The 13,159-nt window shown below is 44.6% G+C and overlaps 1 protein-coding gene across 14 annotated transcripts in view; it reads left to right on the top strand.

The window, feature by feature from the left end:
• arvcf (ARVCF delta catenin family member) overlaps window positions 1-10,443 on the top strand; it is a 315,018-nt gene extending 304,575 nt beyond the window's left edge. For 13 of the 14 annotated variants that reach the window (XM_062958522.1, XM_062958523.1, XM_062958527.1 and 10 more), the window contains one exon: window positions 248-10,443. Coding sequence is in view for 1 of the 14 variants with exons in the window: in XM_062958527.1 (XP_062814597.1) it covers window positions 248-253 (6 nt within the window). In the remaining 13 variants the exon portion in view is untranslated. The remainder of the gene's footprint in view (window positions 1-247) is intronic. The other variant, XM_062958520.1, reaches the window with a different exon arrangement.
• The last annotated feature ends 2,716 nt before the right edge of the window (window positions 10,444-13,159 follow it).

Genomic DNA, 13,159 nt, shown 5'->3' with positions numbered 1-13,159 from the left:
TTTTAGATGTTTACACGAATCTGTTGTGCAGTGTTTACAGTGGATGCTGCAGAAGATGCTTCAGCTGTGTTTCATATAAAGGAAAACCACCTTGTAAATACTGGTTTGTTATCAGTATATGTTTGAATTTTGTACCTTTTCAAACATGTTCTTTGTTTTTGGGGGGGACGTGGTGCTCCCAAAACGGCAAAATCTTCTTATCTGATCCCATTCTTGGGAGTAACTGGCTTTGACTCTTCTCTTCCAGGGCTAAGGTCCAGCTGCTTGTTTTATTCTTCTTATTATTTTTTTTCCTCAACTTCAACGAAGACTCAACTCACACAGGATCTCATTCAACCATCACTGCCATTCAGATTCAGAGGGCCTTGACATTTTGCATCGATGGAAGCCACCGGGCGGCAGATCTCTACGCGGGCGGGGGACCGGGGGACCGAAGCATCCGCCGGTCCTAGAGCGGCAGCCATAGAGCAGGGACTCTCCTGCCTTGGGAGGACCGACCACATTCCCACCCACCTCCCTCTGCCCTTTCCACTTCCCGCTGGAGGATTCGGAAAGACACGCTTACGTCGAACAAACGACTCCTGTTCTGAGCCGACTCTTCTACGCGGATGGTGCCAAGTTAGGGGATGAAGGTCACGAGATGGGGAAGAGGAAGTCGAAGAAGACAAAGATGTGTGAAAGAAGAAGAAGGAAAAAAAACCCTACCGAATACTCCAAGTATACCTTTGGTACGGTCATTTAAACTAGCACTTTTTCCTCCCCTCCCTCCTTCCCTCCCCCCGCCTTTTGAACTGTGAATTTTTCAAGGAAAAAAAAATGGCAATGATAACACTTTCTTTTCTTTTCTTTTTGTGGCCTATTGTGGAGGTTTTATTCTTTGATCTATGGGAAACGTAGAACTGTTGAGCTGAGTTTGATGGATTTTGATGAAAGGAGAAAAAAAATATAATCTTGGTTGACTGACTTGGAAAAAAAAAGGTGGAAGATTGAATTGACGTGGGCTGTATAATCTGCTTTTGAAGTAAGTGATACCACACTGTGCTCTCTCGATATTGTCGTTGGTGTACAATTCATCTGCCTTTTGACTTCTGTAATGGCTCGTTTCTATTTCCAAACATATACAATGCTTTCTTTGAGGTTTTGCTGTCCTCGTTCGGAAAGGAGAAGAAAACCTCAAACTCGAGACAGTTGACTTTTGTTGTTCGCAATGTTCATAACAAGTGCGCCTTTTGTTTTTTTTTCAACCTGTCGACATTGGGTTGATGGTGATTCCATAGTCAGCATCACAGGCTTCCCCGCACCCTGCTCCCATAGATAGCATTGGATTTAATTCAAGTGGAATCTTCCTCACAAGGAAGATGTGCGTCGGATGCGGCACAAACCTCAGGTGTATCTGTTGGTTTTGCTGATTCAAAAACAAAGAGGGAAACCCCCACCTACTACTGGATCCCATCTGTGATCTTTGGATACACTTTCAATAGACCACTTCAAAGGGAACTGTCATATTTCTTTCTTACTTTCTTTTTCTTAAGCCACTGGTTTGTGGATAGCTTAGAACAGGGATGGCAATTACACAGCCTTCCAAAGACTGTTGGACTGCAAAGCCCAGAATTCCTGTTTGGAGTTGCAGTCCAGGAACATTTCCATCCTGAGTTTCCATCCTGAGATGCAATCCTATCTGCCTTTATCTGGAAGTAAGCCCCAAGACTTGACTTCCATGTAAACATACTTAGGATTTGACTGTTAGCTTGTAATTTGAGTTGTAGGTGTCCTATTGATATGGCATCCTATTTATGTGCAAAGCCTTATCTAAGATTTCTCGTTGTCGTATGGGTTTAGAGCAAGATGTTTGCCATTGGTGCATATAACCATATCCCCATATACTGTATACAGTAATGCTTTGTGCTTTAACCGCATTAATTTCTTCGGGGTTTCTAGACAGAAAATGCAAGCAGGACTTTAAATTTCTAATTCAACTGACATTTGCGCTCTCGCTCTCTCTCTCTCATTCGGTCAAGTTAGTTGGTTGCCATATTAAACCGCGTGATTGGAAAGCACATTCTTTTGTCAAAATCCAGCAAATTTAATTTGGGGGAATCTCAGTGCCTGCTCTTTCCTTTGTGATTTAAAATGAAGCGGGGGGGGGGGGGGGCGGGGGAGGCGGGCGGGGAGAGAATAAACAGAACAAAACGAAATTACTGTACTAGTTAAGCATCTAACTTTTTTGTAAAAAAATAAAATAAAAAATACGTTTAAAAAAAAAAGGAGACAAGACAAAAAAAAGCAAGCATCGAGAGCTCTGTATCGTCTGGAATATAAAGAAAATAAAATTCGACATGAATTACATATATAAATATATATCTATATCTATATATTGTTGTGCAGAAAATAGGTTGCCAAAACCACGTGAGTCACGTTTGTAGCAGGAAAGCGTTTTTTGCAACGATTCAGGGAAAGACTGGTGCCAGAAGCTCTTTTTGGCAACTTGAATGGTACAGACACAAACATATATCAACAGTGGCCACCCCACCCCACCCGCCACTTTCCCCAACCCATCTCAGCCACGCACAGCGGGGGTCACCTTGGGGGTTCTTCCGGAAAGCGTGGTGTTTGGGAGCAAAGGCAGGTTGCCAAGACCTAAAGCAGAGGGAGGCCTGAGCAAGCCAAAGATCTCTTGATAGGCCAAAGAACGAGGAAGGTGACCTCTCTGGATTCCCCCTGGAGCAGTGCTTCTCAACCTGTGGGTCCCCAGGTGTTTTGGCCTACAACTCCCAGAAATCCCAGCCAGTTTACCAGATGTTAGAATTTCTGTGAGTTGAAGGCCAAAACATCTGGGGACCCACGGGTTGAGAACCACTGCCCTAGAGACCCTCCTTGCCCCCCCCGCGGCTGAAAACGGCTGGTGCGGGACCCCATTTCTCCCCACCTCTAACAATGGTGCTCTTTTCATACTTCTACTCTTGATAAGCGAAGAGCCTTTTGACTGGGCTGTACATTTTATACCATCTTGACTCTTGCGTATTTCTCTTTCTCTCGCTCGCTCTCTGTTTTTAGTATACAAAGGGAATTCTGTTTCATTTTGTTGTCGTCGTTGGTTTTTTAAAAAAAAAATTGTGCAATTTGTGGGTAATTGAGTCTGCTCCATGGTTTGCTATCAGGGCTCTAAAGAGCTTTAGTTTATGAAGTGGACTTTGGCTTTGCTGGGAGTCCAGTCTCTTCCAGTATGGTTGCCCACTTGCCCATGATGTAGCTTCTCCCTGCTTTTCCCATTCTGAAGGTTGAAATGCCTCCCCTAAGGTTGCATTATTGGCTGTAAGAGCTTCAAATCGATGTTTGAACCCAACCCTTTTAACCCTCTCCACCGCTGGAGAGCACGAACACCACCAACATTACATTCAACTCTTAATTTTAAAGTCCAGTGTCTATACTTTATGGTAATGATCTCCATCGCCAAGATTTTGATCCATGCCTGCCTTTTGATCTGTGTTATTTAGTAAGAACTGCAGAGGCAGGGTCATCTCCTGATGCAGCTTGGTGGCATCTCCGATGTCTACAAGGCTTCTTTTTTGTCATGGACCATCTCACAGAGGCGCTATTGTACAATTCTTTGTAGCAAGGAGATGTCTCAAATTGTGGTCTTTATTGTATGAATGTTCAAGTGGCCCGAGACGGTGAATCGATAGGAGAAAATGCCAGGGAAGGAATTGCGGGGTTGGGTTACCAATAGTAGGGATGCACTTATATTGAAGTTCGGCAGGTTTGTCAAGTGAGTTGAAGGCTCAACTTGAGTCTCAGTAGTCAGTGAAGGTGTCAGGTCTGTCCGTTCTGACCGGTTAGTGATAGCACATTGCAGGAGAAATTGTGTGTTGTGAGCAAATGTTGTGCACCCTACCCTTGTGTACATTCTTGGTTTCAATCGCCACATTTGGCTGTTGGTTTGTTCCTTGCTTTGTCATACAGATTAGTATTACCATTGTATTTCTCCTCTGGAACAGGTTGCCGTGTGATCCCCAGAAATGTGCTGAAGTATTGTCAAGGAAGTGGCTCATGGGGTGACTGCCCATTGGTCAGGCCAATCCAGTGCTGCCATCTTGGAGTGTTGGGAAGATTTGCTAATGTCTTCAGATATTTGCAAATGGGGACATGAGTAGTGAGATGCACGTGAGATACTGCCTGGGGGTGGCTCTCCAGGGGCACCGCAAAAGTATCCACATGTCTGCATCCCGTAACATCTCGAGGTTCATTGTTTGACTAAAGCAAGTAGAACCATACTGTTATATTTGTGTAGCGTGAAAGGTCTCTTTCAAGGTAGCCCTTTTCTATACTTTGCAGTCTCTCTTTTGTGGGCAGGCTTTCCCTCACTCTCTCCCATTCAAAGTGAGAATTGTGTCTTTGGGAAGGTTGAGGAACTTCAGGTCTGAAGGCCACATCAGGCCTCCACGAGTCCTGATCCAGCAATCTGAGGTTCACATCACACCATTCTTGAGTGGTTTCCTAAATTTTGTACTATTCCAAAGGGTTGTAGTACTTTTCCAAAGGCTCTGTAATTCTGGTCCTACCGATAGCGTTTCTGGAAAACAATATAAAAGAGTGCTTGAGCTGTTCCAGGTTTCTTTCAAGCTGGTTTGAAATTCCTTTTTCAGATATTTTCTAAGTTTCCCAGCTTGGAAGCAAGAGCCGATCCTAAGTGCTTTGAGCAAACATGGTGCTTGTATAGACTGAATCAGGAATCAAAATGGTCTGACCAGGGTGATGAATTCTAACCTAAGTGTAAAATGTTTGGGTGGGTTAGTCAACACTGCCAAAGGGTTTTGGTGTAGAAAAGTAGTGCACAACCTGTGGCCCTTTGGGTGTTTTGGACTGCGACTCCCAGCATTCTTGACCATTGGACAAGCTGGCTAGGGCTTCTGAGAGTTCTGGAGGTCCACAGGTTGTGCACCACTGATGTAGGCGATCTGCTCTCCTTACTGTGGACCAAAACAGCTGCTAAGATTGTTTCCTTCTCGCCACTTCTTTGCTTTTGTGTGTGTGTGTTGGTTCCTGCTTGTCCTGTTATGGCATTTTGGTGTATCGGAGCTTCTTGTTGCTTCATCTCACTGATATTCATAGGTCATGAGACTTGGAATGACCAAGAGGAAATCCTGGCGATGTGTGCCAGGAGTCTTCATAGCTTCTCTCACTAGGATTTCATTCTGCTCGTCTGTAGCAATAAGTCGATCATCTGTGTACGTTTCTTAGCTCGCGCTCCTGGGGAGTTGCTCGTACATACTTTTCCATGGGCAATGACAGAAAATACAGCTCTTTTTACTAACATGTTAATCATGAATGCTGGCTCTGGTTACCTGTTTTTATAAATGAATGTCTAAATTCAGCAAATATCTCCACTTTTTATAAAACCTTGTGGCCATCAACAGGATATGGCTGTGTCCATTGTGGCCTGGATTGACTTTGGGCCTTCTTTGGCAATTCTTCTCATCCAATGGTGAAATCTACCATCAATGTGACTTTTCAAAAGGCAGCTCTGCTTTGGCATTTTTGTTCCCCATAGGCTGGTCTGTGGTGGGCATATCTCAGGTTGGCGGAGGTCTTTTTCACTAGGTGACCCAATTGTATCCCTTCAGCTGTGGTTGAGATGCAGTTCCCACAATTCCTTAGCAGCGGGACTGAGTTCAACCATCTCTGGAGTGCCAAATGTTGTCCTCCTCTGCCATCAACTGGGGACATCTGTTTGCATAGTAGGGATTTGATAGGCATTTAGATGTCCAAAATGGAGCTCAAAGCCTGTTTATGCAGAACGCCATTCTTAGATTTCCCTTCGTTTTCAGTTTCAATGACCAAAAAAAGAGAGAGAGACAGAAAATGTTTAATCCTTGCTATTGAATAGGTGGAATCCAGAAGTTCTCGTTGATGTATTGCAAGCCACCTAGAGATCGAGTAGCAAATCTAGATCTGCCTTTTGCCCACCCTTGGTGTTGTCAGTAGTGATCCCTACTTGATCCATGTAACCGACACGGATCAGAATAGACAGAAAATATGTATACCATGTATCAGAATTTGGAAAAGTTCCTATTTGGGACTGGAACTCCCTGAATCGTCCAGCCCAGGAATTCTAGACGCGGTAGTCCAATGCAACTTTTCCAAGCTCTGTACATGCCTGTATCATATGTATCCCATATTGCCGTATAACTATAGGTCTGTGCCAGCACATCCGTGATACAGAATTTTGTACAGCCAAAGTACTCAGCACCCTGTGAACCTCAAATTCCTTTCCAGCAGGGATAGGAACGGTGCAACTTTCCTTGTATTCCTGGCATTCCTTGGCTATCTGGCTAGGGCTGCTTGGAGTTGTTGTCTAGTACTATCTGAAGGCCTGCACATCCCTGCTTTAAAGATTCTCTGGAACTGAAACCAAATTTCTAGTCTGTTATGTCTGAAAAGATAAGCTTTGAAAGGTGTGGGTCATGGCATCCAGGGCATCTCAGAAGTCATGTTTGCACTAAGAAGGTTTTATGGTCCATTGGCAGCATTCAAAGACCCCTGCCTACCTTCTTGATTCCTTCCCCCTCTGTATAAAAGTTAGGCAAGTTCTACCAAATATGTAGGCATATGCAATTTTGCTTAAGACCTAAGTCACGTACTGTGCAAAGAACATGATTCCGTGTCCTTAGCACAACATATTACATTTATGTAGCCCTGTCTGTGGCACAACCATTGGCATGTTTCTTAAACCTCATGTTATATGTGGACATCAGATACCTGCAGATGGGTCAGGCTTACATTTGTCGTTTCATGTCTCTGAAAAGTCTTGTGGCACCTTAAAGGCTAACACATTGGTTATGGCATGAACGTTCAGGAACAGTGTCTCCTGGTTGTAGTCCAGAAAAGTCTTCATGGTGCCACAAGACTTTCATGTTGCCACTGTGTTCTGTGCTCATTCTGCTTTGTGTGTTGTCATATCTATTCTGGGCCGAACAGGGAAGATTTTCTTTCCGCATCATAAGCAACTGTGGTGGCAGCTCTTCCCATAGTCTTTTGCTTTGTGAAGGTTGAGATGTAGATACGGAGTCTGCTTTTTTATTTTTGATGCTACCAAAACAGTTATCATTTTCAAATCGGAGTAAGTCAATGGGCCCTTGCAACTTCCCTGGCAGCAATCTTTGTCTTTGGGAAGCCACTGCCAGCATCCCACTCATTCCAACGTGGTGACTTCCCAGATCATGCCAATGCTACAAAGGCCTGCAGTGGGAAACCTAAGACTGGTCTCAATATTGGTGGGCCTTCCTGGAGTGATTGAACCTGTACTAATATCCTTATTATTTTTAATAAGTTAGCTGTGGGCTTCAGGAAATGGCCAGCCATTGTAGAAAGCTATCACAAACCAGTGTGACTGGAGGATGAAGACGGAGGTGTCCCTTTAGTCCTGGGACAGAGTAACTTGCTTTCCCAAACTTGTTTTCCATGGAGTTATGTACTACAGCTCCCAGCATACCCAAACATGGCCATGGTTTGGTGAGACCCGTAGTCCAGAGCTTCTGGAGAGCACCATGTCATGGGAGGTGCTATCCCCTAGATCAGTATTGAGACCAAGCCACATCATTTCATCTCATTCTCTCAAAACTTTCAGATTGCTCTGAGATCCCGGAGATGCTAAATTCTGTCGTACCTTTGCTGCAGCTCATTGGATTAGGTAGCCTGTAGATGCCAAAGAGAGGCCGTGTATTGTAAACGTTTGTGCGGAATCAGCTGAAGTGGGCAGTGCATGGGAACTGCATGGTCCAGTTGGTGGTAGCTTTGTTGTCTTCTGCTGACAAATTTTGGTGAATGTCCCATTTTGTCTGTATTTGTGCAAAGAGTTGAATATATAAGTTGTTGGGAGGAGGTTGACTTCCATGCTTCTAGAACTCTTGGTGTTTCTGGACAAAACGTGGAAGCAGATGTGAGTATTAAAGACAGCTTGAGGGAACGAGTGGTGACCCCATTAACTCAAATGACGCAGGCCCAAGGACTTAAGGGACTGAAAGTAATATCAAATATATCTTGAGAACAATACTTGAGGGACCCAAATATAACGTTTGGCTTGTGGAGAGAGGGGCAAGTTCACCAGGACATCATGCCGTTACTACTGTTGTTATTACTTATTTCATGCAGAGCTTGAAAAGGTTGCTTTTGGGGCTAAAACTGCCAGAATCTTCCTCGTGTCTGGGAGTTATAGACCAGAAGGATAATGTTTCCACGTCCTGGTGTCATGGTCTGAGTTTTGACACACAAGGGTACCCACTTCCTGCCAGGACTTATGCTATCTGCTGCCTTGGTTTTGGTTTTGCTTCATGGCAGATCATCACTTGGAATTATCATGCAGTGATCCGGATTGCGGCCACTACTTCCTCTCCCACCACTCCAAAGCATTGTGGGTAAAAGATATGGCAGCCATTGCTGGGCATTGTTTAGCCCACTTTTATGCTCCCTCTAGACCACTGAAATGGCCCGTTGCAACTCTGTAGCTTGGGAACAGGACAGCAAAGGTGTACGGAGAGGTATTTTAGCTCACTTTAAAGTAATACGCACTGTTGGCATCCATTAACCTTGTTTTGTGTTTTCATATACATGCTTTGGAGCTGATATGTATCAAAGTATTGTTGAGGCTACATTCATGTGCATTTTTTTGTGTGCAAGAATGATATCCAAGAAGGTTTCGGAACCCAGGAGGATGACGGCAGTGCATTTTGGTTCCATGGGGTCCTTGCCTTCTTAAGTCACCGTCAGGTCACACATGCGCCCATCAACGCATCTCTCTTCACATTAAGATTTGCTGCCAAATGTGGGCAGCCCACCTCTGTTGAAATGTATTGTGTCTTGAGGTGATAGGAAGCCTCCAGGGATGGATGACCTGTCACGGCTCTTTCGCACAACCAATATATCCCTTTCACCAGATGTGGCCAGATGAGGTGATAGAATGAACCTTCAGGCAGCAGAGCAGATGATTCTACTTGGGGCACATGGGCCTTTAGATCCCTTATTTTTGACTGTGCTGCCTAGAGCTACTGGGATGTGGAGTTCATCATCTGGAGGACCACTCATTTCAGATCCCTGGCTCTTTAGGGAAGGAAAGAAAGCAGGTTCCTGTAGCTTTGACAGCTACGTAGATCGTAGACATTCAGCTGCCACTTAACCTGTGGACACCATCTGCTGAAACTGTGTCTTTGACACAGGTGGAACTGGTGCAGGTGTATCTACCAACACTAGGATGGCCAATTCTTGCTGCCACTATAGAACATGGTGGACTATAGATGGTGTGTAATCCAAGCTTCAATGCTGCTCCAGATTTTGTTGTTTTTTCATAGTTCTTAGAACTTTCTCTATACAAAAGTATGGCTCATGATGCAGAACGATTCTTGCTCATCATTAAAAACACCCTCCAACTCTCATTTCTGGAGACAACTACAAGAAACTGCATATCGGGCAGACAAGCTCTGGTTCCACCTATTTTTAGGAAAAGAGAGGTCACATGGGATTATTTTTTAAAAAACAACAACATACTACTACTACTATATTCAAGTGTGGTCGTCTTCTCTACTGCCTCAGGATTCTACTGCTTCATTCTGCTCCGTGTGTCGACACGCAGTCAATTGTGAAGTACTCCGCTCGACAGATACGGAGCTGATCCTTATGTATGTGTAGATAAGGCTACCACCTTCCCTGGCCACATCTGATGGGTGCAGCTTATGAAAACATGTGCCACAAAATACCAGCGGTTGTCTTAAAAAAGCGGGGAGAGAGCCAAAGGAGTCACCACACCACTTGGGCTCTTTTGTCTTTGTCGGGCTAGACGAGGGGGGCTCTTTGGCCTCTGGCTTCAGTGGAGGATGGTGAGATACTTGCGAGAGAGAGAGTCGGGGGAGACGTGCCCGATGGGAGCATGCGTGGGCCCCTCCAGTTCAGCCGAGGGGGTGACCTTGTAGGGAACGCAGCATCACTGACTTAAGCAGCTTCCTGGTCAATCAGTAGCCAATGTGTTTGTAACAATCATGTGCCTTAAACTTTTCTTGTTGGGGGTGGGATGGGGGAAAAGTCACCCAAATCCAAAAACAAAACAAAAAAAAATAGTTAAAAAATATAAAAATTTAGATCAACAATGTGTGTTTCTGTACTCTTCCTCAACATTATCGCTGTTGTTTTTGACCGAGATGGGGGGGCGGCCGGGGGCGGGGGGCGTTCCTTTTGCATTGTATTTACACTGTACTATAAACAGACCGGTTTGGTTTTAAGACTAAGGGAGGGGTGGGAGGTGGATTATACTTTCACAGAACCAATGTTTAACATAACCCGAATGTATTAATATTATTCTAGGAACTTTCCGTAACACAGACAAGTAGAATGCTTGTTGAAGCCAGGTGTGTAGGTTAACAATTTGATGTGTTTTCAATAAACAATGCCTGGAATTAATTCATGTGTTCTTGGTTATTTTGATTGTGTCTCGGTGGAATCTTTGGCATGGAGTCCTGGTCCCAGGAGGGAAAAGAAGGTTGTTCGGAGTGATATTTGGTGTTCCTTTCAGAAGCATTCCTATATCATTCCAGGAGCTGGATGGGCAGCGAGACCCAATCCCCTGGTGTTGTATCTCCAGTTTTGCCTGTCATGTTATTCACTCATTTTGACTCTGCATTATCTGAGAACCTGTTCTTGTAGATCAGAACTTTCCAAACTATGTGTTGCGACAATTTGTGTATCAGCTGCAGTGTCATGAAAGGTACTGAGTAGTACAGCAATTCAGTAGTAGCCTTCGGCACAGGCCACATAGTTTACTTTTACTTTGTGTGTTGTGTTCCATTTATTTCTTTATTACAATTTACGTATGTGTCTGTATCTCTTAGAAGGGGTTGATTTAACTAGTAAAACTGCAAGAGCTCACCCACAGGTGACTACCCTGAACTCAACCCCCTCTGTTCTCAAGACTTTTCTGCTTTCAGTGTCTTCGGTGGTTGTGTCCCTGCAAACAAGAGCCAAGCAATGATTTCAAAGGAGAACAGGAGCCCCCAGCCGTGGAGCTGAACACAACTTGGGCTTACACCAAAACTGCTCTGGGCAAGTTCCAAACAAAGGTCAGTCTAGGAAACAGCCTGTCACCACCGGTGCAGTTCCTTTTCCTTTCCAAAATATTTCCCCTTTGAGACATTTCTGCTGGTCTCCTATGTGACCACTGTGTATGTAATGTTGCTATGTAGTGGGTTCTGATCTGACCCCCCCGCCCCAAACCCCACTTACCAGTAAGCTTAAGCAAAATAGAGTTTAGGAGACTTGAGTAGTTATGCTATATTTGCAAGATTCCCATCTTCATTTGTAATCTAACAAACAGGTGACCTTATTCAGTTCTCTGAAGATGGAGACACTTTTTAAAACAAGTGTGATAGCTTCGAACAGGCTCAAGATGAGAGGCGATTTAAAGAGAAAAATACGAACGGGACGTGAACTGCACACTTAAGGAGATCTTCTTTTGCTCCTTGCTACACATCAAGATGCTTTGCTGTGTCCCTTATTTTTCCTTTTCAGATGCACTAACATGGCCATGAGCCAGAGCTGCTGCCAGGGAACCACAGACCTAAAGCAAATGCAGTATTTCTGCCTCGTGACCTTTTAGAGCTGTCAGAATCACTTGGTTTGGAGCCCATCACAGTGCAGGTATATTGGAGCATGGAGTCCAAGCGGTCAAAGGTTAATGTGGGAACTGCAGGCATAAAATACCAGGGCCCTTGTCTGTGTTCAAATGCAGCAGACTCTGCAGCAGGTCGTTTGGTTGGCTCCAGGCCTGTTTGTAGAACTAGCTTAGTTACAAGCAGCGCTTGGGATGCAGCCTTTTGGGCCCTGCCATCCCCAAAGTCTCTCAGAAGCGCTTTAGTTGTATATTCTGACACAGACTAAGATGCAATGAGTTTGAACCTAGTTCCTTTCTTTCAGCTGCTCGCAACAGGGATTGGCTCCTCATCCATTCTCTTCCTGTCCCTTGGTAACTTCTAATTAAGGTAATTAACTCAAAGCAGCAACTCTTGAATTAAATGGGAAGCAGTTGAGGAAGGTTTCAGCATGTGACCCCAGTCGTTTGCTTTAGTGTGAGCAGATCATTACCTACTGGATGCAGCCAATATTTCTCACTTGTCTAATTGATCTTAATTAGGCTTAGAATTCTTTGTCTGAAACACACTAAGTGCGGGACCAATAGGTGGAGAGAGACGGTTTATAACCGTTAGCCCATTCCTCAATGCGTGTTGCCCTGGAGCAAAACTGTAGTAAGTGGAACATACAGAAACAAACAACAAAGTGATGATCTAGAAGTTTTTATCACGAAGTAGGCGCATTTTGAAAAATATAGGCACACAAGTAACAAAAAGCACAGGGACAAAGTTGGTCGTCCACTTTGGAAAAGTAAGCGTACGCAGTAATACATTTCAAGGCATCTCTATATCTATATCCTGTCATTTGGGGTGTGTGATAGGGAGCCCAAAGGCGAGGCTCTCTGTGTTGGAGATCTCGCTCACCTTTAAAGGGTGCTGCTTTAAATCCCAACACGGTGAGGTCTATGACTAGACATGTAACCATTCCAGGAGCTCTTACAGTGTCTGGATGGGCACACTTTGATGGCACACCATGTGTGCCCTGGGATGAAAAGCACAGCACAAGTCAAGAAGGGGTGAAGAGACAGAATATGGGAGCACTTTGAGGTACGTGCATATTTTTGGCATTTCAACAGAAAGCTTTTTCAACTGGTGTTTTGAGAAAGGCTGTGGGCAGTCAGTTCTAATACATACCATGGTGTCTGCCAGACTTTACGGTGTTTCCTTTGTGAGCTAACCGTGCTATTTGGCTCTAGTCAGAATGGGATAGCTGGTTTTTCAATGCTGTAACATGGTGTTTGTGCGCTCCTATAAGTGTGCATGTCGGCCTCGCACTATCTGGCTGTATTGGACCCCAAGTCCCATTGACCCAAAGCTGGCAGAGGAATCAAGTTGGAAGTCCAAGGCAGCTGAAGGGCACCTAGTTGATGATGGCTGCATGACTAAGGGGCAGGACTCCCTTGGGAATATTGCTTTCTAGCCTAAACAATCTTGAGCACCTCCAGTGTGACTGACCTTTCATCTCACTTTTCCCACTTTCTCAGAGGAGAGAG

This window comes from Anolis carolinensis, chromosome X (assembly GCF_035594765.1).
Source record: "Anolis carolinensis isolate JA03-04 chromosome X, rAnoCar3.1.pri, whole genome shotgun sequence".
Classification (NCBI taxonomy): domain Eukaryota; kingdom Metazoa; phylum Chordata; class Lepidosauria; order Squamata; family Dactyloidae; genus Anolis; species Anolis carolinensis.
The sequence above is the reverse complement of the archived record's forward strand: the minus strand, read 5'-3'. Positions and strand labels throughout refer to the sequence as shown.